At 39.2% G+C, this 25271-nt stretch overlaps 1 protein-coding gene across 1 annotated transcript in view; it reads right to left on the bottom strand.

The window, feature by feature from the left end:
* The window catches only part of pebp4 (phosphatidylethanolamine binding protein 4), a 62027-nt gene that overhangs the window by 13319 nt on the left and 23437 nt on the right, over positions 1–25271 (bottom strand). The window contains exon 4 of the mRNA XM_088008967.1: positions 22491–22586. Within this exon, the coding sequence (XP_087865093.1) occupies positions 22491–22586 (96 nt within the window). The remainder of the gene's footprint in view (positions 1–22490; positions 22587–25271) is intronic.

Raw genomic sequence — 25271 nt, 5'->3', positions numbered from 1 at the left:
TCACTTAAAAACGATTACCTAAGTTATCAGTCATGCAGATTATTACACTTTAATTAAATGTGTTGTGTTCTTTGTCTTAAATGAGTTATTTAAATACAACTGATTTCATACATGTTAAAAAAATAAAGAGGCAAAACAAACAACTGGGGTCTAAAATAACCCAGGTCACCAGGCAGAAAAGATAAATACAGATTTTTACACGTCAATAATAATAAAGAAAAAAATGGCTGAAACATTCTCACTCCATCTTCTCTTCACCGTCTGATTACTTCATGTTAAAAAACCCAGACACACCCAGACATAAATGGGGTGGGAAGAATTTTCCTCTAAAATGAACAACAGAGAGGTTTTTTGCCAGTGGGAGGAAGTTGAAGATAATCTTTTAAAGTGATCTTTATGGGTCTATTGTGTAAAAAAAAAACAAAAAAACCCTAAAACTAAGCAAGCAATTATGGAAAACAGAGGAGAAGACCACCGGCCCAACACCAAGCCTGGAACTCATCATGCTCTGCAGGAACTGCTAATTCCTGAGACTAATAGTTTTGTTTTGGCACCCAAACAAATCTGCTATGATGTACAAACCACGTCTTCCCAGGACAACATCTGATTTAACAAATAAGCTGAATGACTGAACATCCCTTCAGCAATCGGTGAGAAAACGGTTTCATTTCATATGTAACAAAAACAAAGTAAGCAAAGTCTTTTCATTTTCAAATCCTGCACAACATTTTCTTTTTTTGCACCTACATCTATTTCCAAACTCACTCCTGCCAGGCTGTTGAACTGATCCTGTTTGAGATTCAAGAATATCCATTGCTGGACTTGTACCAAAAGCAAAACGCCATCCTGGAATATCTCAAAAGGGCTGAAAACAAAAGTTGTGAAGCAGTGCGTCTCGGGCCTTGGACACTGTAGGGCAGGTTCAGGTCTTACATTCACATTCATTGTTTTACACACAGCAGTCTGCTGCCAAAGTATATTTTGGCAGCAAAATATACTGCCAAAATATGCTTTACATTGGGCTATACCAGTAAATTGTTCAAACACTGGGACTTGAGTGAATAAATGAAGATATGGCAAACACATGACACAAATATGTTTGAGAACAGTTGGCACACAGCAGAGGCCGACTGGTATCATAGTTGTCTTGCAATTCAAAGTTGTAGAAATGATTTCAGTTTCTTCCAGTCACGTTGATGTGCCCCTGGTTGCCCATTGATTTGTGTATTGGTGTATAAACATATGCATTTGTGAATGTAAATGGGTGAAGGTGCATGTAGTGCAAAGCATTTGAGTGGTCAGTAGGACTGGAAAGGAGCTATAAATCCAGAACATTTACACGGATTTAATCATGTTTTATATGTAGAGCAAACTCACCTATTCATGATTTGTTTTGCACAGCATATCTAAAATATTTAAAGAAGATGTAGCTTGAGAAGCTGAAATACCCAGACGCAATGCTAATTGACACACTACTGAATGGTCTTTGGAAAGCTGCCAATCCACGAGTGTCGTTTGTTTTTTTTTTTGTTTTTTTTTCTTAGTGCTGATTGGTTATGCTCCCAGGAGCAGAGATAAGGAAGTTGATGCTCGCTTCTGCAATACTGCCAAAACAGTATCCAAAGTCTGCATTAACGCATATTACAGTATGTGCTACAGCTTTTAAAATGGAGGGAGTCTTTTGTATTTCGTGATCTCAGCTATTCGCAGTTGATTGTGGTCTCTAACCCCTGAAGATACCAAGGCTCCACTGTACCAGGATGAAGGGTACAAAAATACAGGGGTTGAGAACATTACATTTACAAAAATGTTACAGTCCAGTTTTATTTGTTATGATCTCAACATTAAAATTCAATCAGTTTTACACACTCCAAGTGCGCCCAAGTGTTTAAAAGCCACATTAATCAAAATGCAGGCTGGGCTGTTGTGACTTGCAGCAGACCTCAAGATTTTGTATCCACTGAGCTGACTGCAAACAGAGAGTCTACTTAGTGTAGCAAGAGAATAAATAATGCTATAATTGGGTTGTTTCTGCAACGATTAATAGCACTTGCTGCTGATTCTCTGGCACTGGCATGTACATTCGGCATATGTGGCATTTTGCCACTGATTTTAAATGTGATCAGAGGGGGTTAAGCTTAAACTAAGTTTGCATCGACACTGGAAAAACTGGGATCCAGTTGCTCTACTTTCACCATTGAAAAAGCGGCTATGCTGGGCTCAGCACACTACAACAGGAAGCATGTTCATTTGGAAATTGCCTTCGAGATGACAAAGCTCTAGCAAGCTGTTGTACATCTGACCCAGACCTCTGAGCCGCTTGAGATGAGCAATCATGGAAAACAGTACCATAGAGTCAAATATGAAAGAGAGCATTACAAAAAAAAAAAAAAAAAAAAAAAAAAAAAAGAGATTGGATCTATGCTTTGTGGGTTATTCTAAAGATTTTCTTTTCCCAAAAGATCTATTTTTCTTAGTCTATATTCTGTTTAGTGTAGGTGCAGCCTGTTCAGATACCACTGTTGTGTCTCCAGCTGTGGTGTTGCACACATTTCATCCTGCCTCTGTTGCTCATTGCGGCAAAGCTTGCTTTTATGTCTTACTGACCGTTTCACACTCTGACTTGAACAAAGGTACAAGATCTCAAACAACCTACACGATATGAGCAATGAATAATGCCGAAAGTCTAGAAAAAGCTACATGGCAAGCCTTTTTTTTTGTGGGTCACGTAACATCCTGACACTGTATTCATGAGCAGTTTCAGGACCAATACATCAGATATAATGAGTAAGATTTCTAGGAACATAATTTATGACAGGCATAAATTATGAGGCACGCACAGCTATAGTCTTTGGGTGGCTAGCAAGATAATGTCTCTTCCTGTATGAAAATAAACTAAATACGTTACATGACTTGGTAAAAAGCCTCAATCCGAGGCCGGAGGATGAGTGGTGTGTTTGTATAATGTGTCAACATAACTTCCGTTAGGAATCCTCCGACACGAGCCAGTAGGTAGGAGTCCACGAAGAGGCGGTGGGTGGGTGCAGGGGTGCGATTTCAGCAGGAATACCCACTTGCCCAAGAACCCTTCTCTTTCTTTGTGTGGGTGCGTGCTTCCCTTTGTCAGCAAGAGTTACTCATGCACCTCCTTGAATATCCACCACTTCTCCCTCCCTTGCTTAGCCTGTAAACCCACACCTACGACAATCAGCACCCACGTTCTTCTAATGCAGTTCTCAGAGCATCATTCTCCCTTTTACTTGCAGTCAGGCTAACAGACGGGGAGAGAGAGCATGACAGATGGTGTTCACAGCTCTATTTCTGAGGCTGGACTTGTACTGCCACAGCCACCCCCCACCACCACCACCCCCCTCGCCTATTCCGCTCAAGCCAAGTGCTTATGACTACCTCCTCTTCTTCCTCGCTGTAATCAGCCCATTCATTTGCAGGGTTATTGTGAATTAAGAGTCTGTGTACTGAGAAGAAACCTCGGGGCATGAGGGTTAAACACTGATGATGACAGAGAAATCGTGGGACTTTCTTTTAATGATAAAATGACAAAGTGAAGTTTTATTATCATACATTTACAAACATGCTAGTCGAAACTGCCTAAAGATATTCACAACTTCTTCAACTGAAAATGTGTGATTGAATGTCATTTCTCTGTCATGTAACAACCGAGTGCGCTCACATGACTCTAGTCTCATCTCTTCAGCTTCTCATTGTGATATCAGCACACATCCATATGTTTAACAGTATTTCAGAGGTGTTCAATGATATCATTGTGGTTCTGCTTAAATTCAAGCCCACAGACAGAATGCTAAAGAAAACTACCCACTTATGAGAATCGTCACCAGGTTCACAATTTCTTAAGTATAGCTCACCCACTGATGTAGAGTTACAGAAGGGTATAATATTATGACAGGTGTTATTAGAGCTGGTAACAACTAAAGGAGTTTCAAAGTCACCGGCTAGTATATACCTGCAAAGAGTATGTACGATGTTCCTGACAGCTTCTCAGACGTGTTTGGGTGTTATGGGTTGCAGTCCCGGAAACGTCAATAATTGTTGGCTATTACACTCCTTGTGCCATAAATTGATGGATTGCATGCAAATAATTGTGACTAGTGAAAGTGTTCATACTCCTTGAACTTTCTGTCTCATCTTGTCACAACTTTAATGTTTGCCACAGGGACTTTTGTGAAAGCCGAACATAATGATGTCGGAGTAGGATTTTCACTTTATATACAGTTTTTATTTGTTTTAATTGTTTTTATTTTTAATGTACCGTTTGTTTTATGGGACCACAGATGGAAATGATCATTTTGCTAAATCCACTATATTTAAGACAGCACTGTACATTCATAAATGTGCACTGTGACACTTAAATTAAAATCAATCAATCTGTAAAGTACTCTGCTGGGCTCCACTTTATTCGGGCTGCTTTGCAAGCGTTTCCACTACTGTTTTTTTTCGGCATCTGGCTGGTAAACATGAGTAGGGCTGTTTAGGTACTAGATGGTAAATAACTACTGCCATCTTCTAAATTAATAAATACTGTTCTTCCTGCCACATCGACAGCATCCGCAACATTTTCAATCTCAGAATAATCCCAACTAGGCTAAAAAACAGCAACATGCACAACTCTCTCTTCTACTGTTGTCTCAAAAAACGACGACTCATGTTGCACAGTTATGAAGCGCAACACATACTGTAAGATGTGTGGAGGTGTGGTTCAAAGCCTCCACCTCCAAGAGGCGTCCCCCTAGCTGCATGCGTTACAGGGTTCATGGAGACAACTTCCAAGAAGAGTGCAGCAAGGCTGGGTGGAGCGGAAAGGGGCATTAGAGAACATTAGTTACAAACCCGTTGTCCCTTCATTGGTTCCTTTTGAATCATAATGAATTTCAAAATCCCAATGTTGGCCTATAAATGCTTAAGTAGTTTTGTTCCTCTTTACCTTCCTAATTTACTTCAGCCTAGTCCTCCTTCACAGGCCTTTAGGTCAGCCAGGTGCTTTTAGTTGACTTGTCAGTATGTGAAAATCACATATTTTATGTGAAACATTTTATATTTAATTGTCATTCTGTATAAATCAGTTTTCACTTTGACATTACAGTTTTTTGGGGGGTAAATTCTTTTGTCAAAAAAAGCCAAGTTTTGTTGATCATGATTGATTTTTAAAAGCAATAAAAATGTAAAACATCCAAGGAGGCAAATGCTTTTTATAGGCACTGTATGTTATCTAGACATGGCATTGATGCATAGCTGACAGCTTATTGAAGTTGAACAATATGTCAGCAGACGGCACTAGACCATTTCTTAATCTTAGTCAGTTTGCACAATCTTTATGGAGCCTGGTCAGGTACACGTTTGTGTAAAAATGAGAATAAAAATAAGGTAAAAGTTTGGACTCTGGGAATGCTTTTTACAAGTTTATGGGTGTGTTTATGGGAAATGTAGAGCAAGTAACGTGTGATGCCAGATACTAGCACTAAAGGCAAAGGTTGTTTTGATGCCTCTGCTCTAATGCACCTAAGTGTTCCAACAGGTTGAGGTCAAGCCTTTGCGCTTCCTAATTATTACTTAGATTTGCTGATTATTGATATATCTGCATTCTATGTCTATGAATTCATTTTGAATAGTACATCGCTCCTAGATTTTTCTCACAAGCTTCATCCATTTTTAAACCCCTGAAAAGGCTCAAAAGGATCTACCCATCTGAGTAGGATAGCGAACTCAGTGGGAGATCAGCGGGGCGCGGTAAAATGGTCTGAACAGGAGGGAGAGAAAATCGGTGGGGGAAGTCACCCTTGATTTGCTTCAATGGATCAACAAATTAACCCACTTAACAATAGCCTGCTGGATTAATGGGTTCACAACAGAAACTCATTTGGCTTTGGTAATGAACCCAAGTTGGAAACATAAACAGTCCAGTTATTAACTCTACAGTCATCACTGAAATCACTTGACACACCAAACCCACAATCCTTTGGTCGTGCTAATTAGCAGGAAGGGACAGCATCACTGGAATCACTCACTTAAAGTAGCTACCAGGCTCATTATCTCATCCATATATTCAGACCGATACATGCAACACACCTCAAAGACTGAGCTGGTTTGGCCATCTCATTCTCAGAGAGCAGATTGGACCCAATGGGGGAGAGAAACGGCCAAAGTGAGAGCAACCTACTGAGCTAATTTTCATCTAACTTCGGTGCTGGTCCTTTTAGAGTGCGTGTGTGTGTGTGTAAGGGAGTATGGGTGCTGATGAGTCTGTACTTTAGTACTGTTGAGGGAAGCCCAAGCCTGAGTTCCCAAGGTAACAGTCTGTTTGAGAGGGGGCTGGCTGACTCATTTGAAGGGAATCCTGGAACCTGAACAAGGCTGCCCACTCGCCCCACCCCCAGCTTCATCAGCACAACAAGCAAACAAGGCGCTGACATGTCCCCAAATAGGGCTTCCCACTAACGGGGGTGGCAGTGGAAAATCCCTGCCTGAGTATGTCGTCGTTACAACACACACACGCACACATCTTTACCATGGCTACAGAGGTTTCTGCCTGCAAGACGAGAAATCCACAGAGATTGAAAATGAGATGGTGTGTACAAACACATGCTAGATTTTGATTAACACATACAGGGATGGCAGAGATGTGAGGGGGCAGGAGAGGAAGTTTAAGCTTATTAAACTGTCGTGACAATTAAAATAATATGAGGTGTGAACACTGACACAAAGTAAATGAGCATCAATATCTTGTGGGTGTGTGCATGACGTAGAGGGAGGAGAGAGAGAGAGGAGGACGTGGAAGGAGTAGGTGGACAAGAGAACGAACTCTTTGCCTACTCAATTAATCTAATTATTAAGAAATTAAAGAGAATCAACAGGCGTGTAATTGAGCACTTAAGTGTTTCAAGGTGAGTCTGTTCCCTTGACTTTGAAAGGATGGTAGTGTTGCTGAATCCTTTTGTGAAAGATCCTGACTTTTGGAACTAACTAACAAACCGCTGTATATTTGTTAAATACAGTGGCTCACAAAAGTAGTCAAACCTTTTTTTATAACTTTGTCACATTTTGTCATGTTACAACCACAGACTTCAATGACTGCGTTCAAGATTTAATGTGAAAAAAAACAAACAAAAAAAAAAACACAAAGTGGCAACTAATGGTGACGTAAAATAGGATGATACATGGGTTTTGACTTTTTTTTAAAAGAAAAATCTACAAAGTGTGGCGTACATGTGCTTGTGGCAAGTGGTGTTCTGGCCACTTTTCAGTAAGGCCAGATTTGTGGAATACACAACTTACATTTCTGTCAACAGATTCATACAAGTAGTTTATCATGGGCCTCTTTGCCTGGTTGATGCTCCGTTTGCTCGCCTTGTAAGTTCAGGTGGTCACCTATGTCTTGACAAGGTTTGCAGTAGTGAAATACTCTATTGTGATGATTTGAAAAGTGCTTAGTGGGATGTTAAGTGCTTGAGATTTTGTTTTAATTAAGTCTACTTCATGCTCCTAACTCCGTGGGAACTACTTAGGATTACGCTTTTCTATTCCAACATGACTGCACACCATTACATAAAGCAAAATAGCTAATGCAAACTAACACCAAGTCAGCCCTTCTCTTCCAGCATCAGTGTCTGGCCACACAAATGGCCTTCTAAAAAATGTCCTTAAATGCACTCCTAAACAATGTGGATATCTTCTAAAAAAAAGAGTCCAATCTGCTAAATCTGCATACCAATATCACACACAACCCTTTGGATTAAGTTTGAGATATCACTCAACTGAGATGCAATTACACGCGTGTGGAGACAATTGAGAAAATACTTTTGGCAGTATGATGTAGATGTACGTTTATCATCCAAAACAAAAGCAACATTTCCTAAAAATAACAGAATACTCCGTTTGGTCTTTTAAACAAAAACTGCACACATACAGGCACCAACCCTGCTGTTAAGTGTAGCTATTCGATTTGCTCCAGTCCAGTTACATCTGCTGATAACTCTATAGTTCATTCAGTGTCTTTAGTCATTAACAACTGAGAGCCGGTACAAAGGGATTTAAGAGGTAGAATTACTGTTTTGAATCGTTGGATGTTTAATTCTTCTATTATAATTGAGGCAGCAGGGAGACAAAGGTTATAGTAACTGCTGGAAACCTGTCCCACTTCACAGAAAGGTTAATGAACCTTACAAGTCCTATGGGAGATGGAGTATGCTGTTAATTTGACAAACGTGGGAAATAAATGCTTTTATGCTTTTATTGACGGTGACCAATAGCGGCCTTTGCTGGAATGAAAGGTTTTAGTCTTTTAGGTGCTTTGCTATGAGGCAAAACAATAACGTGGAATGCATTTGTTGGAAGAAACTAAGTACATAATTGTTTGAATAGCAATTTCAGGCCAAAAAGCATCTTCATTATTAATTCCTACTTTTACGGAACATATACTATGCAGCAATGCACAGTAACTTGATTTGTGTTATGAAACGTATGCTTTCGTTCTGAATACATTTGCAGGAATGTTGGATGCTTTAAAAAGCGTTACTTTAAAATCTACATATTTTAGCGTCCCAATTTATGCGCCATTGGTCTGGATTTCATTTTAACAGGTCACAAAATGCATTAAGTACTATCAGCTGGAGTGAATAACATGCGACTCCGTCAGCAGTTTCCACATTTACAAACTGAGCTAAGCGAAACATGGCTGTGGTGCATTCAGTCAAGGTGTCAGGGACTTGACCACCCATATATGCATTGTGCAAAACGACAGAAGCAAAAATCTGGGCTCAGAAACTTTCATGAAGCCGACTGTTTACAACAGTGTCTTTTATTAACTCCTCCAAATTTCTAGGAAACAAACCTTTAATCATTTTATGAATGCATCCACAGATGAGGTAATCATTCAGCTATTGCAGCTTTAATATGTAATAGATGATTATTTTTATGACCTCTGTGCATAAATACTGCACCAGGAAAACAAGAAATTAATTTTAAAAAAATGCAGGTGTCCTTTATGTTAAATAAGCTTTTCAGGTATGCAATTAATGCATTTCCTCACAGTACATATTTTCTCTGGAACAAAAAAAGTGTTAGTACATAACCCTGATCTTGGCAACCTTTCACCGACTTTCTGTCTATACCAAAGATTAAATATTTGTAGAGTAAATTGTTTAAAAAACCTGTAGTAAAATCCCTTTAAATTAGTACTTGATAGTTACATTAACGACGCTGCAAAATATTTTTTATATTTAAAAATTCTATCAAGATGTAAATTCTTTTTACCACATTCATGCAGCTGTTTTTTTAAGTTATGTTCCAGATTTTCCATTTCATTTAGATTTTGAGACTTTGACTGGGCCACTAAGATAAGAATAAGCTGTGATCCACTGTAGCCGTAGCTGCACGTTTAGCGTCTTCTAGCTGGAAGGTGAAACTCCATCCCAGTTTCCAGTCTTTTGCAGCGTCTAACAGGTTTGCTCTCAGGATCGCTCTGTATTTAGCTCCATCCATCTTCCCGTCAGCAGTGACCAGCTTCCCTGTTCCTCCTAGTTTGCAGCTATGGATACTATTTCTATTTTTAATGGCAGATTCAAAAGACTTCAGAAAAATACTCCACGATATATAGTGGATAGAGTAAATACATTATTGCCCCAACAGGGACATTTTGCTCAGTGAATGAACAGATTTGATTTTTTTTTTTTTATATCGTGATCCTCCCTCAAGTTTTCTATAACATTATTCATGACCTATCTGATTTGGTAATAAGTCTTCATAAAGCTGTTTGTTCAACAAACCTCCGAGGCCTTCTCAGAACAGCTGGGTTTATACTGAGATTACATTTCACACATATTGAGTAACGTCTAATGGGAGTTACACTGTGTGCACAATCATTAGCCAAGTAAGTATTTTGACCATTTCGTCATTTTAAAATCCCTTTACCTGTGACTTCATAATTACGCACTAGTTTCTATCGGTCCATTACATAACATCCCAATAAAACACATTTGAGTATTTAGTGTAAATGTGAAAAAGTCCAAGAGATATAAAAATTTCTGCTAGGTACTGTAATAGCAAACCTTTAATTGGCTGTGGCTCAGGGAGAAACGAGTCCTGCCAGGCAGCAGGTCTAGCAACAAGAAGCTCTGATGTATTTGGAAATGAATCTCTGTGCGCGTGAGCCAGAGAAGGTCTGGGAACATAATACACGTCACCTGAAATGTCTCAACAGATTTGATCCTCCTTGTAAAATAAAATTAATTTTTGGTTGAATTTTGGCTCCTGAGATTTATAAATATTGTCATTAGCAACAACAACAAAAAAGATAGTTTGACCTCAATTTTATGCACCTGAAACCAGCAGATCAGAAACACCACAGCTGATGTTGATAAAAAAGTGTTATGATAAAAGATGTGTGTTTAGTAGGAGTAGAAAGCTAATAAATTCAAGTTTGTTTGTTTTTTAAACAATCTTCACGTTTTTAAGAGGGCCGATTAAATTACTGACCAGGAATATTAGTGGTAATCCGTGTAGTTCTTCAAGGACATTGACGTAACTCTCTGTTCTTGCAGGGAAAAGAAGTCAAACTCAGACTGCTCTGGCATTACAGTGCACAGACCAAAAACATATCTTCATGTAACCAGAGTTGGTCTTGTTCTGGATGATAACCCCTTAAAGACAACGCGGCTCCCTGCATCTCACCCTCACTTTCTCCCAGCTACACGGTCGGGCGCTGCTTCCCGTGCCTGTGTGTGCACCGTGCTCGCCACAGGAACACACAACAATCCGCGCTCCACAATCCCTCTTAACCTCTGACCTCAGCTTATTGTTACCTGTGAGCAGCGCTGTGGCAAAACATGTTGTACAAGTACTGCACAGCCCTGCAAGCTGTTTGTGTTCTGCAAGTATGGAGGGCAGGGGAGGAGGGAACGAAGAGAGGGAGCTATTTAATCCCCCCCAAAGGAACTCCCCTCTCAACCCGTATCGTGAACTCGCAGGCAAATCACGTTGCTGGAAGGCACACCACACACACACACTACTGTCTTTTTAATTTCATCAGCTGAAAGAAATCTATACAGCGCTTTGGAATCTGACTGAGCCGCGGAGAGGAGTGAACTATACGGCACCCTGGAATGTAAACAGGTTTCTCACCAAGTGTAGCATAAAAATACAGCATTGCAACAAACCTCTCGGCTATGATGATGGTCAATAGCAAGGATCAGAGGTCCTTTTTTTTTTTTTGGTTGTTAGTCCGAGAGCATATCAATAAGCACAAGTTGAACAAATCCGGAGAATTATTTAGACAAAATGTTCCGATCATACTTAAATTATGAAAGCCTAACATGGATGAGATGGTTTCTTTATGGTGAAAGGGGATTTTTTTTTTTTTTTTTGTCATTTCAAACTGTTCCAAGGAATAATAGGAACTTTATCACCAAATCCCTTGCAGATACGGATTGTAATGTGCAAAGAATTGCAACATCTATTGTTCAGTGTGAACAATGCTACACACTTGTAGCATTCAAAGAAATGGGCACATTATTTAATAATACTAACACTAAGCCAAGCATTGTTGTTTGATTTGTATCCATATCAAAAACCTTGGTACTCTTACAGCAATGCACACAGAACCAAATTACATTAGCAGATAAATGCAGCAATTGTTCCCAAAGTGAGTGTTTTTTATTTCATTATACACAATCTGAGCCGTTTAGGCACTTTCTAAAACACGCAACTCAGCCTCAGCTGCATTTTTGCACTTGCTCTACTTTAGTAATAGTTTTAGAATCCAGTCATAATCTGCACTCGAAGTTAGACAGGCCACCATAATATCTGCCAACTTTGCATTCATGGCTGTCACACTTAATTAGCATGCCAAAATACAGGAAAAATATGTTGGCTTCAGGAGGTCTTTTGTCAACTCTTTGTTTTGTGTACAATTAACTGGCAAGATTTGCTGTATACTTAAGTAAGGGCTATATTAGGTGAGCATAATTGTTAGTGAGTTGTTTTTATCAGCATGACTCAATCCCCTTCGCCGCACCGTATCAGGAGACACCCCGAAGAGGAAGCGTATTCCAAAGCCGCAGCCCCGGCAGCCCCCCACTAGCCCTGACATTTGTTCATTTACCCGCCCCTTTCTACCCCATTCCAGTTCCTGTGCCCACACCTTCCAGCACATCACTCAAAGTTGACCACTTTACAGGAGGAACAGGTAGGCTAACTCCATCAACATCCCCCTCCTTTCCCCTTCCAGCCCACTGCCCCCTCCACCTGTACCCTCCAAACGCACAAAAAAATTTGCACACAGGGCCGACTGCCAAAGATCCTGTTTTCCTGACTGAAGTGGAGGGGAGGGGGGTATGACAAAGACGACAGCTTGTGTGGGGGAACATTGTCTGCGGCTGCGACTAGAAATCTTTTCAGGAAAAACAGGATTTTATACACAATGGCCGTGGGTGTGAAGAAAGGGGGCACATATTAAAAGAAGTGCCTTTATGTGTACAGAGCAAGCGGTTTTTTAAACTGCTCTTTACATGGATAAGGTCCAACGTGCTTCCCCCCCCCCCCACTAGGCTTTAGTGTGACAGACTGGATCAGAGAGGGCTTTCCAGGTTGTCCTTGTTTTCTTGGAATGCGAGTTATTCTGTATATCCGGGCTAGAAATAAATGACGCACAGTAAACCAAATTTTTAAATGCAATATCTATGCTTTTTCTTAAGAAAAAAAGTCTTAAATCAAGCAGGAGCATCAACAGGAATATAGGTTCCTCAAGCACACCACCAGGCTTTATGTAAAAACTGTAATTTATGTGTGATCGTTTCTTTGCCAAAACCCTGATCAGCATTCCCTATTTTAATTGTAAACCACAGCAGCTCATGTTCTCTGTGCAGTGAAACCTCTTCAATCATCTCACCACAGCAGCCAAAGCAGGGAGGTCAGTTTTTACCGAGATGGCAAAAGGCTTGGGAGGTTATCAGCTACTGTACAGCGCAGTGTGTGTGTGTGTGTAAATGTGTGTGTATGTGCTTGCGTTTGTAGTATATGGACGGGGGATGGAGCTGACAACTGAGCGGAGGATTCTTATGTAATTCTCCCTTTAGGTGGCAGAGAACAGTGAGAGCAGCAGCCCACACTGAAGAAGAACCTGTTTGTTAATAAGCGGCGATAGCGCGATAATATTAGAAGAGGTTTGTCCACGGAGTTGATAGGGGGTCAGGGTAGGGGCCCAGATGTCGGAAAGTAAGAAGAAGTGCCAGAAAGCCCTGAGCTGTCATCTCAAAAATGAAAGAAAAACAAAACTTGGATGCAAGTGCATTCAAACAGACAGATGTGTACAACTAAAAAAAAGGCCGGAGCTAACAAGCATAACCACATGAACAGCTGTGAGGTAAATCTGATGAGGTTTAGTGAAGAATGACTTCCCAAAGCTGAACTCCATGTAGCACCACCTCTGACATTTATCTGGCTGCAGTTGACAGGATGAGCACATGCTCCAAATGTTAAGCACCTCCAGCTGCGCTTTAGTGTTAAGGACCATTGTTGACTTGTAACAAGGGAGGGTTCTGATTGTTAAACAAAAAAAAAACAAAAAAAACAGTACTTGCTTTTAATTTTTGTGAAAGCCAATTTGATATAGACCTTAACATCAAGGTTTTACACTTTGAAAGCTAACATTTTAACATTTGGGCTGCAAACTCAGTGCCTTAAGTACAGTTCACATTTTGCTATGTTACAGCCACAGATTTCAGAGTATTTTTCACGGGATATATGAGACAAACCTAATGAAATCATAGCTATGAAGTGGGAACAAGTTAATTTATGGTTTTCAAATGTTTTAAAAAATATTTTCAAAAGCTTTGCATGCATTTGTAGTCAGCCCCCATAGTTGAGACTTTATAGAACAAACTTTTATACTTTTATGTAAAATATTCAGCTGATATATATTTTTTTTATCCATAATTAATTTGTCAATGAACTGTTAATTCATTTAATGATGTTAGTTGGATTTACATCTGGAGTGAGGTAGGGCATACTGGCCAGAGCTCCTTCATCCCCTTATTTTTAACACTCTACTTGCTAAGTCTATCATTTTGGGTAAATGGCCATGTCTTGGTAAGTTTGCAGTCGTACCATCATTCTTTCCATTTTTCAAATGATAAATTAAACATCAGATATCTAGTACTTAGGATAACATTTTACAATCTAACATTGACTTAAACATCTCCACAGCTTTATCCCCAACTTGTCTGGTGTAGTCCTTGGTCTTCATGATGCCATTTGGTCATTAATGTTTTGTAATGAAACTTTGATACGTTTACAGAACTGAGATTTAATCGCACACAGCTCAACGTACAGAACAACATTATTTACTACCTTCTGTGGATAATTAAGTTTACTGGATTAATTTATGGGTATTAAAGTGAAGGGGGATGACTGCAGAAATATGCCACAATTCTTATTTGTAAAATGAAAGGAAAACCGTGCGTTACCGTTTCCTTTTTAATTTATAAAGATGTTTTGTTGGTTTATAAGATAACATCCAACAAAAACACTTTGGGGAAGTTTGGTGTTGTAATATGACAAAATTTAAAGGTCAAGGGGTATGAATACTTTTGCAAAGTACTGCACATTAAAAAACCCCAGCAACATTTCACTAATCAGATAAACAGATTTAATTAGCATGTATGCTAATCTCAACAATCTGTTCGTAAAACGCGTTCATTCTCTAGCTTTACATTTAAACAAAGGACGGCAACAGGTGCAGTCAGTGGAGTTTAGATTTGATGAAGTTGCATCACATGATTTGAAGCAAGAAGGATGTTCTGTGAAAAAGTTTCTGAAACCATAAACAACCAAACTGTTAACCTGGGTTAAGAGCATGTTTGGCAACTTTGGGATGGAGAGAAAAAAAAAAAAAAAATCACATGAAAAAGAAAAATTGTTCACTTGCTTTGCGCCCACCCCCTTGTCATAAGATATGGATGTCCCGTAAGGTTATTTGTGTTTTCTGGGGACTGAAGTGCTCAACTGGATTAAAAACATACTGCATATGTTTGGAAATCTGTTTCCCTGGGCGTATGAGTGGAGTGAGCGAGCGTGAAGCAGCAGCTTGCGTCTCCTCCAAGAGAGAGGGCAGACACTCTCATCATTAGCCGGGCTACAATGTGCTCCTCTACCTGCTCCAATCTGCACAGCCAGGCTCCACTCTGACGCCAGACAGATGTTCCCACCACGAGGTGCAAAGTATTTAGAGGGGGAACGAGAGTGAGCAGGAGAGAGGCAGAAGAATGGAAATATTCAGCAGAGCACACAATAAGAGTTTAATTATGAATAATACTATTGCTGCTTTGTTCTTGCAGTGCAGCTAGCGGTGGTTCGACTGGCCTCTGGGAGACTGTTTTTGGCTTCCATATGGGGGCAGCTGTCTGTCAGAAAAATTAACACTTAAATCATTACATGCACAGTAGGTACGGTTACAGAAAAAACAGAACAATGCAAGAATATGTATGGGCTGTTTCGCAAAAACAAACTCCAGGGCTTCTGCAAACATTCAAAATGTAATCTAATCATTTTATGCTCCTAAGATAGTAATGATGTGTTACTTGGACTTTAAAAACAAATAAAATCTTAAAGTGTCACTTGTGATAGTCTTCAACATGTAAGAACATGCCATGCTCAAAGGTGTATGATGGCTACATTTCACTCATTTATTTTTTTAAAAATATAATGCATAAAATAAATTATATAAATAAAATAAATGCAATTCTAGAGCTCTGGTGCTAAGCAAAATCTGACACATTGGAATTATTAATCACACTAAAACTGTGGAGTTTTATTGTTTTTTTGGGGGGGGGATGGATGAGAGCTTTTGTCCTCATCACCAAACGGTGTATATTAAAAATAAGAGACAAAACAACCAAAGTGTTATCATTTCAAGAGTTTAGCACCAAATTAAAAGCTGTAAAGAGGTTACACGTCTAATAGTTAGCAGTTAAAGGACATGTTGAGGTGTGGAGCAGATGATCTCTGCAGGCCGCAGAATTCACAAACACAAAGCCAGCTGGTCTAATATCGTCACAATACTCCACTGTTAGTGTTTGCTTGAGCTGCAGAAGAACACAGGCTCCTTCCTCTTTTGGGAGCTGCAACAATAGAGGATGTTAAAGCATGCATATCCCCCCCGTGCACTATAATAATCAGATGTCCATCTGGCCTTCAATAATCATACGATTGAGTCCCATTGATAGATTGTATTGGGGGACCAAAAGATCACACAATATGCTGAGTAAACAGAACTTAAAGTGACCTTATCTAGAACTGATTAGGAGATTCTGAATTGTATAAACAAAAAACAACCTTTGACCTTCAACTTTGTGTTCACAAAGAAAACATTCTAAGAAAGATTAATTTTGCAGTGACACACCTTTAAGCAAGGGACGTCTTAGGTTACACATAAGTAAAACCTGATACTACGTAACAGCAATGAACATCTTTTTTTATTCTTAAGAGCACGGGAGATAATTTTACTACTGGATTAAGGAGAAAAAAAAGTATCTCCTAGTGTTATGTTTATATAAACTGACTCATTCGGATCCAAATGACTTGCTTGTTGCAGTAATTATTACTGCAAGTCCTCACCGGAACATCTGTATTGATTTAGACTCCAGGAGAGCAGAGAGAAAGAGGGAGAGGCTCACAATCTGGAATTTGACTCAGAGAGCGAGACAACAATCTGTTGTACGCTTATTTTGGTAATTGTCCATAATTCATGTGAAAACGCGGGTGCGTGTTGAAGAATATTCTAAATGACTGTTTTTGTAGCTCAGAGGGTCAATCATAACAGGCAGCTGCATTGAAAATGCATATCCATCATCTAATAATGTTATTCTAAAAGCAAGTGGACAGCTGGTGAGAGAAGACAAGACATCCAGCCACACAGTTTGCACTTAATTGGTGGAATAAATTGTTCTTGGCAGACCAAACTAAAGATGTGATAAAAGACTTGACAGTTGATATAAACATACAATTATGATTGTTTATTGTTTGTAACTTCTGCATTGTTATTCTGCATGCTTGTAAAGATGTGCTGATGCTGGTATTTGTGACCTACAACAAGCAGCTGAGACAAGGCAACAAGTGATGAAGACAGCTGCAGAAATGGCAAAAAGCAAGGTGTAGGTTTAACATTTACATCTTATTTTTTCTTTTATGTGTGAAATAGATTTTCTTTTTGTTTTGTTGAGTAGAGCATTGTTTTCAGACTAGCTGCATGTTGCAAACATCTCACACTCGCAGTGTTTTACCGTTCGTTGAATTTACCAGGAAAATAATTAAGTCCTGGAAGTTGGAAGACATCTTTGCCATCACCCCAATCTGTAGCTGTCGCCACAGTTTCTGTCAGATTCAACTCAGGACTCTGGTTGGGTCATTAATATAACATCCAGTCCAAAGATGCATGTTGGTAAAAAATAAAATACTTAATAGACTTGTACTGCCCATAATTATAGCTCTATATTAAACCTTTAATAATGTTTTAGAATTGTTCTAAAACAAATCCCGCCCATTGAAATAAGTAGCTTGCATAATGTGATTTATTATTGCTAAATGTTCTGTTGATCACCACCTTCCCCCAAGGTTTAAATATATTTGTACATCTTTAAAGGCAATAAGTTTATAGGACATAAAATTAAGACATCTTACAATGTCAATGGACGAATATAAAAGCTGACAGCAAAGATTTTTATAACTTCTGTAAGACAAATAAAAAAATCTAATAGAGAATATTATACAGAAAACAGCCCTGTCAAAGTGTCTTATTTGGTTAAAAGTTGCCCATTAAATCATCTAGGGCTGAAACGATTCCTCGAATGATTCGAGTACCTCGATTACTAAAATTCCTCGAGGAAAATTTACCTGCCTCGAAGCTTCGTTAATTTATGTTTTATTAGTTAGCGCACCGTGTTCCGGCCGGGACTTCATTTGCGTTGCGCGGAGCTCTCACTTCCGCCTCTGAGTTGTTGACAAAAGCTAAGTCTCAGCGGCATAAAGTCCAATCTTCAAGATTGGCCCGTGGGGATTTTATGGATTGATGATAATGCCCGACTTTTTATCGTTTTTGGGGAACCAATAAGCATCCTTAAAATGACTGGGGAATGCCTGGAGTACGGCAGCATTTCTCCTCCGGGGCTGCTGGTTGAAAGCGAACGGCGGGAAGAGCGCTGAGGTGAGCGGATAGACTGAACAGGGCGGGCGGCTGAGTAGCTGATGCTTACCGTGTAAATGTAGCTTTACCGACGAACCGCACAATAAATTTCATATCCCGGTCTGAAGAAACGGGTGGCGGAGCGCATCGTACATGGCTGGTAGATGAGTTTCTGAGTGTGACCAGTGAAGGTGTGTAAATATCCCGTATTGCTTCCCCCCGTGTTCGTCCCCCGGTCTAACGGTTCGTCAGTCCGCTGGTCTATTTCCTCCCCTCCACCCCATCTTACGTTCGTTCATTCGCCCTCTCCTCCCACTCCAGGCGACATTTCCCGTATTTTCAAACCCAAAGCGTGAAAGGTTAGGTGGCAAGGTGAGTTTAATTAATCTATTAAACTCACTGAAGATGAATACATAAACTAAAAGCTGGATTGTAGACATTTTTTATAAGCATATTTGTTAGCCTGCCTCTTTGTTATTAAATTCAATATAATTTCAGATTTTTCTATAACTTTTCTTCTGGTTAACTTAGAAAGTGAGCTATTATTGTTACAGGTTAGTTTTCTAAACTACAAAATCGCAACTGTTAGGGATGCTCAAATATGAAAAATTGGACTGATATTGATATCTGATAGTAACACCGGTATTATGCCAGATTTACCAATATTTCATTTTATAATTTTTTTTATCCGATTACTCGATTAATCGTAAGAATAATCGATAGATTACTCGATTACTAAAATATTCGTTTACAACAGCCCTAAAATCATCCCATGTCAGGAAGCAATATTTACATCTACGTTCTCTATAATGCTGTGGGTAAGCAGCACAGAACCTGGCAACAAGTATTCAAATATTACAAGTCGTGCTCTCCAGAGAGTTCTGGCATGGCTGACATAAAGCAAGGAGATCCTCAACACATGCTTTGTTAAGTGAAGAGCCATGTGTTGTGTTCGTACTCGAAGCAGAAGCGAGCAAAGCACGAACACACGAGGCACTTCAGCGTGTCCTTGTTGCTTCTTTTTCTTCTCTAATGAGACTTTAACTGAGGGATCGGCTTAAATGTGCTGCGGCTCGCTGCTCGGTCCAGGCTGACCTCACCTCGCTTTCGGCTGAATTATGGAAATCTTTATCTTTACAACTCCAAAGAATACACAGTAATTATGGATACATCTTCAAACCAGGGCAAGGTTGTTTGACCCTGGACCCATGAATATATATGAAGAGAATATGGCTGCTGCAGCTCATATTATTTGACTTGTTGAAAAAGTAAAACACAGATCCGTTTGGCATTTGAAACCATGACCTCAGAGTTAAAATCAACAAACATGCCGAGAATATTATCGCGCAGCACTCTTTACACTTTAGAAGACGGAACTAATTATTCTTTAATCAGCACTCATTAATTTGCTGATGTATGTGTTCATTCACAAATTCAAAAGACTTGAGCTTGAAGCAAAATCCGACGTATTCAGATTGACACTTGAAACAAAATGGAGGTTGTGTCATGTCACCTGGCCACCGTGGTCAATTAAACACCTCCCACTACAGCTGCCTTCACTCAAAAGGCTCATTAACCCTTCTGACCAACCACCAGTCACAATCAGAAAAACATCTCATCACATTGGCCAATCCGACATGGGCAGAGCAGGTCAACACCCACACAAGTGACAGGAAAATGAATTGCTTGAGAGAATGCCGTCTATCTGAAGGCTTGAAAGATATTTGTTTATTCACAGCTGGTGAATATACCGGGCTTTCTTCACAGGCTTGAGAATAAAAATTAAAGGTGAAATTTCATGAAGTGGAAATGATTACGTTTCTTCTTTTAGCAGTATACCAGTCTGTCCTTAAAATGAGGTAAATAATGAGGTAACTACTATGTTGTTTACATAACATGGACCAAACCAACTTTAGATACAAGTTTAAATTTAACGAATGAGGCTTGTCAGACTGAAAGTACCTTTTAAAAACAACCTTTTTGCAGGTATGAAACATGCTTTATTCAAGTCCACATTTCTATATCAAAAAGGTTTTTCTACCTCAGCCTCTGATGAAATCACAAGAACTAGCTACTAAGATTTATTTTACAGAATTACAAGCCAATCTCAAACCTTAAATTCATCAGTAAAATAATGGCAAAAGGTGCGTTTCAACACCTAAATAAATGTGCTCACCACAGTATGGAGACGGCCCTCAAAGTGTTCAACGACCGCCACATAAATAAAGAACCACAATGATGGTTCTGTTGAATCAGAGAAGCATTTAACACTATTGACCATGACATATTTTTGAAGCAACTGGAGAGCTGGGTTGAATTTGCAGGTAAAGTGCTTTACTCATTTGAGTCTTTTCTAAAGAACTCGGGCTTCTTCTTTTCATCGGACCAGACAAAAATCCCATTCGAGGTACCCCAAGGTTACAACTTGGGCCCCTCTTAAGTATTATCTACACGTCCCAGATAGCTCAGGTCAGAACAATTAATAATATTAGTTATCATAATTATGAAGATGATACATTATGATGAGATCTAGGTGTAATAATGGACTCGGATCTCAATCTTGAGACAAACACTTAACTTTAGCTCAAATGAGTTTTCCAAATAAACAGCACCTCAAAGCAAACAAGCAAGCCGGTTGCAATGTGGCATCAGGACAACAAATTCAGAACTCTGCTTTACTATCAACTATTTATTAGTAGAGCTGACGGGGTGTGTGAGCAGGACGGCCTGAGACCTACCTCAGAGACTCCAGTTTTGTCAGAAGGAAAGGGCCAACATTAAACTTCTGACCGTCTGTAGAAGGATGCTCAAAATGTGTGATCCAAGTCAAAGGCAATTCTACCAGCTATTTTAGAAAAAATAAGTTCTAAATTTAATTTAAAAAAAAAACATTTATTATTCTTACATTTATCAAATTGGATTTAGTTTGATAATACTAACTGCCCTAACATGGTTAATCTGATTTAATGTACCAGGCAGTGAGGAAAGAGGGTTGTGTGTGTTTTTTATGTAAATACACACACTCATGCACCATAGTATTTAATAGTGCCACCTGTGATATTATCAACTCGTATTCAAAAAAAGCAAAAATAGCATCTTGTTTACCTTCAGTGTTTTTTTGAAAACTTTATTTTTGTGATATACTGGGAATCCATACCCGGGATTTTATTGTAAATATACATAAGTTAGAGAGAGAAAAAAGACACCATTGGATCTTTAATTCGCTTGCCAGCACGGCTGCAAAAATGATTTCCTGAGAGCAATTTTATGCGGAACAAATCAAAAAACGCTAATTTTAAACCTGTTGTGAGCTCTTCGCAAATTCAACACTTTTGGATCTTTGAATCGATGTGGCACTCACTCAGTTTAAAAACCAAGTCTTTTAAAAAAAATTAAAGGGAGCAGCGACACATCTCTGAAGCAGCTTTGTGATCTTGCTTTTCAGACCCCTAGTTTCTAATCTACTGGGTTGATCTCCCAGTTCCCAAGGGATTATAAAAAATGTCTGCAAACCTCAAAATATTTGAGGCAATCAACAACTCAACATGCATTTGGCGTTAGAATGCAAGAATGCGAAAACACAAGCGAATGGATAAAAAGGAGTGAAATACGAAGAGAAATAAGGGGATCGGAGCTGTGCCCATTTCGGGGGTGTAAAATATGGAGAAGTGTGGATCATTGGGGGAGCTGCTCTGCCTGGGGGAACAGATGAAGGGAGGACACTCTGCCAAGATCTCTCCACTGAAGGGGGAGCTGAGGGACTGGAGCACTATGGGAGGAAAAGTGTGCGCCTCGCATGCTGCTCTCCCCAATCTCAGTCTCACACGCTCGCATTGACACGTCCCAGGCACTGCGCAGCAGAGGGAAATTGCTGCTGACAGGGCCTTGCAAACTTTCACAGCCATTTAGAAAGACTTACTCCCACACTTTTGTCACAGGCATTTATTGCACAAGATACATGATATGAAAAATTAACATTTTCAAACTTGGCACCGTTTTTTTGTAACCAAGTTCGGCTTAAAGAACCATTCATAATTTTTCGGCTTTACGATCGGCCCTGATGCAGATGTAAACATGAGATGTGCCAAATGAGACCATGAGATTATGAAAATGCACACTTTGGGAAAAAAAAAAAAAAAAAAAAAAAAAAGCAAGCAACCAAACACAACTTTGTAAATTTCGATGATACTGTATGACTTTCTAATCCAATAAAAAGCACCGCCTGTATCACCATCGGCAAAACCAAAGAGGTGAAGGAGCAGAAGTTCTGGGAGACTTACTGTACCTCTATGTTCACAAGCAGCCAGTGTCTCCAGTAAGAAGGGTGCTGGGAGCGTCTGGGAGCATCAGGATCAACCATCACCAGGACGTACATCTTTTTCTACATGTAAACATACAAACATTTACACATTATTACTTTTTAAACACAGGCAGGCATGGTCTTATTGGCTTCAAAACCGGTTCTAATAATTGCCTTAAGTGTGCTGTTTATAGTTATTTTTGGATTCAGTTTTGTGATTCAGTTGTCGAGTTTCTTCTTGCGTCATTAACTTTATTTAATAAGTTTGAGGTTCATCAATCAACCAATCAAAGCAGAGGTACTGATTCGTAATAATGCATCAAAATTAAGAAATGCCACCATCTTTAGTCTAAGAAAACATTAACTAACAGAAGGCACTTTGATTTACTTTTGTGAGTTTTGTAATGAAAGGTTAGGGATGCATGTTTTGATGCACAAATATGGAAAATCCTGTAACTGCTTCATTTTCTGTTCGCTTCAAAACTGCCACCTCTGTCTAGAAACCTGCAGAAATTTATTCCCTCCATTAGGTGTTTATTGGCCTGAGAGAAAATTCTCAGAATCGATATCAGCCAGGAAAAGCAAGATCAGTGCATCTCTCCAACAACCTCCCAAAATAAGATTTAGGACTTTTCTTTCACTATCAAATTTAACTGTCAAGCCTAAAATATTGGCTTAACATGAAAAAACTATTTTAAAAGTGAGAAATATGTGAGAACATCAACTGTAGCTGATCATCTTATTCTTTTCTCAAACAAGCGCCGTCCCTTCTGTCATTACTTAAACTTAATATCTTCCCTGTGACATAAACAAAATGACAACATTTTGGATGCGACACCAGAATCGTCTCGTTAACATATTCACAGTAACTTTCTGCCACTCACCAAGTATCTTTATACCCCTCAATCTGTCAATGGAGAGAAAAAGCATCTTAACTAACACTTGATCACAGTTATTGGACGATGATTTGGCGGCTTAATTGCCGGAAAAAAAAAGATCTTCATTCTGTCTGTCCCTAAAAGTTAGAGAATTATGAGAGCAGATTGAATTATTGCAAGAGCACATTTGTCATCCCTGGTCTGGTGCCCAAAATCTGCCAGACCATATGATGGGCTTTTTTTATTTTGTTCACTTCCTCTACAAACAGCGACACAGTGTCCCTCTTACAGTCTATGCACTTTCAATTGAAGCAGAGACCATAATGATATCAGGACGAACACATAAAAAAACAGGTGCCGCTTTTCTTACGTTCTGATGCCGACTGCCAAATAACACTGTTGGCGGTGTGGTAAAACATTTTCAAAGGATCAAATGCTTCCCTGTAAACAGAAATCTTAAATTTATGTTTGTTTTGTCCTATGAAGACATTCTTACAGGCCTCTGAAAATTATCCTAAGCCGATGTACTTGAATGAGATAAAGAAGTAGTCATGTATTTTTTCTGCAGATGCTCATTTTCAGAAGGATTCTCTGCCTACCTGACAAGCAGTAATATGCGTAAACAACTAAGCCTAATAATAGGATAATACTGTAGTCTCAGTGATAGTGCCTGCAGGTAACATCCAGACACACCAGTAACAATAGAGCCTCCTCCACAGCCTGTCAAAAGTGACTCTATATCAGTGACCCCCCCGGGCAGCTTACCAACCATGACCTGTTGCCTTCTCCAGAGTTGTAATCCTCATTTTTACATGTTTGCTACCAGGCAGGAAAAAAAAAAGTGTGATAATGTAGTTATACTAATATCTAAGTCAGACCCCGATGCTTTCAGAAATAGCACGGTTTCAAACAACAGCGCACGCACACACAGCCTAAAAGGCAAATTAAGCTTTTAATTTAAAAAATGACCTCCAGTCACAATTACTATTGAACAAAATTGCACTTTCTTGGATATTTCATGAAAATTACCCTGCATGCAGATACATGATATAGGATATGTTTAGATTTTTATGAAGCTAAATTTAGTACAATACTAAAAGTGCTTCACATTAATTTCCAACAGTAACAAAAAAAAAACTAACAAAAAAAAACCCACCAACCTATTTATGGTGGCCGTTGAATTTCTGTGATTTCCGCATACATTTAAAGCTTGAATTTCTACCTGTAACATTTCTCTAGCTGCTAGTCCAGCTGGCATGGACAGCGAATATAATACAAGAAGCTCCCATCAAGCTTGCACTTCACACATTGTGGCATGTACCCTTCTCTCTTATGCGGACATTTTTTTTCCCTCCATCTGTCAAAATTCACATTAATTACACACAGATATGTGTGAAAGACTCCAGGGAAAAACAGATGCATACTCTGCCATCTGAAATAATTTCTCAGGGCTAGAGCAAACTAAATGTATATCAAAACTCTCCGTCCTGGAAGGGACACAATTTCCCTTAAAATGCAGAGCTTGTTTTGCTGTCTTACTCCTCGGGATCATTAAGTTACTCATTAAGATTTTCACCTTGATGATTATGTAAAATTAACCTACGCTGCAGCTATTTAAATCGAATATTTAGGATTAACTCTAGCACCTAAATGTCTAGCAAAGGTATTCATATCCCTAAAACTTATTTTGTCCGATTACAAAGAAGTGGGAAGAAAATGATAGATTTTTTTTCCCTCAAATAAAATATTGTCAGTGCTTTTGGATTCAGTCCCCATGAATTAATACTTTGCAAAAACACTGGTTTTTGACTTTGACTGGGCCATTCTGACATATAAATATACTTTTATCAAAACCATTGTGGATAGGTGAACATCGGCGCTATTGTTA

Source organism: Poecilia mexicana, unplaced genomic scaffold (genome assembly GCF_051168715.1).
Source record: "Poecilia mexicana isolate PSO_F unplaced genomic scaffold, ASM5116871v1 scaffold_9, whole genome shotgun sequence".
NCBI classification, from domain to species: Eukaryota; Metazoa; Chordata; class Actinopteri; order Cyprinodontiformes; family Poeciliidae; genus Poecilia; species Poecilia mexicana.
This window is presented reverse-complemented; position numbering and strand designations above follow the sequence as displayed.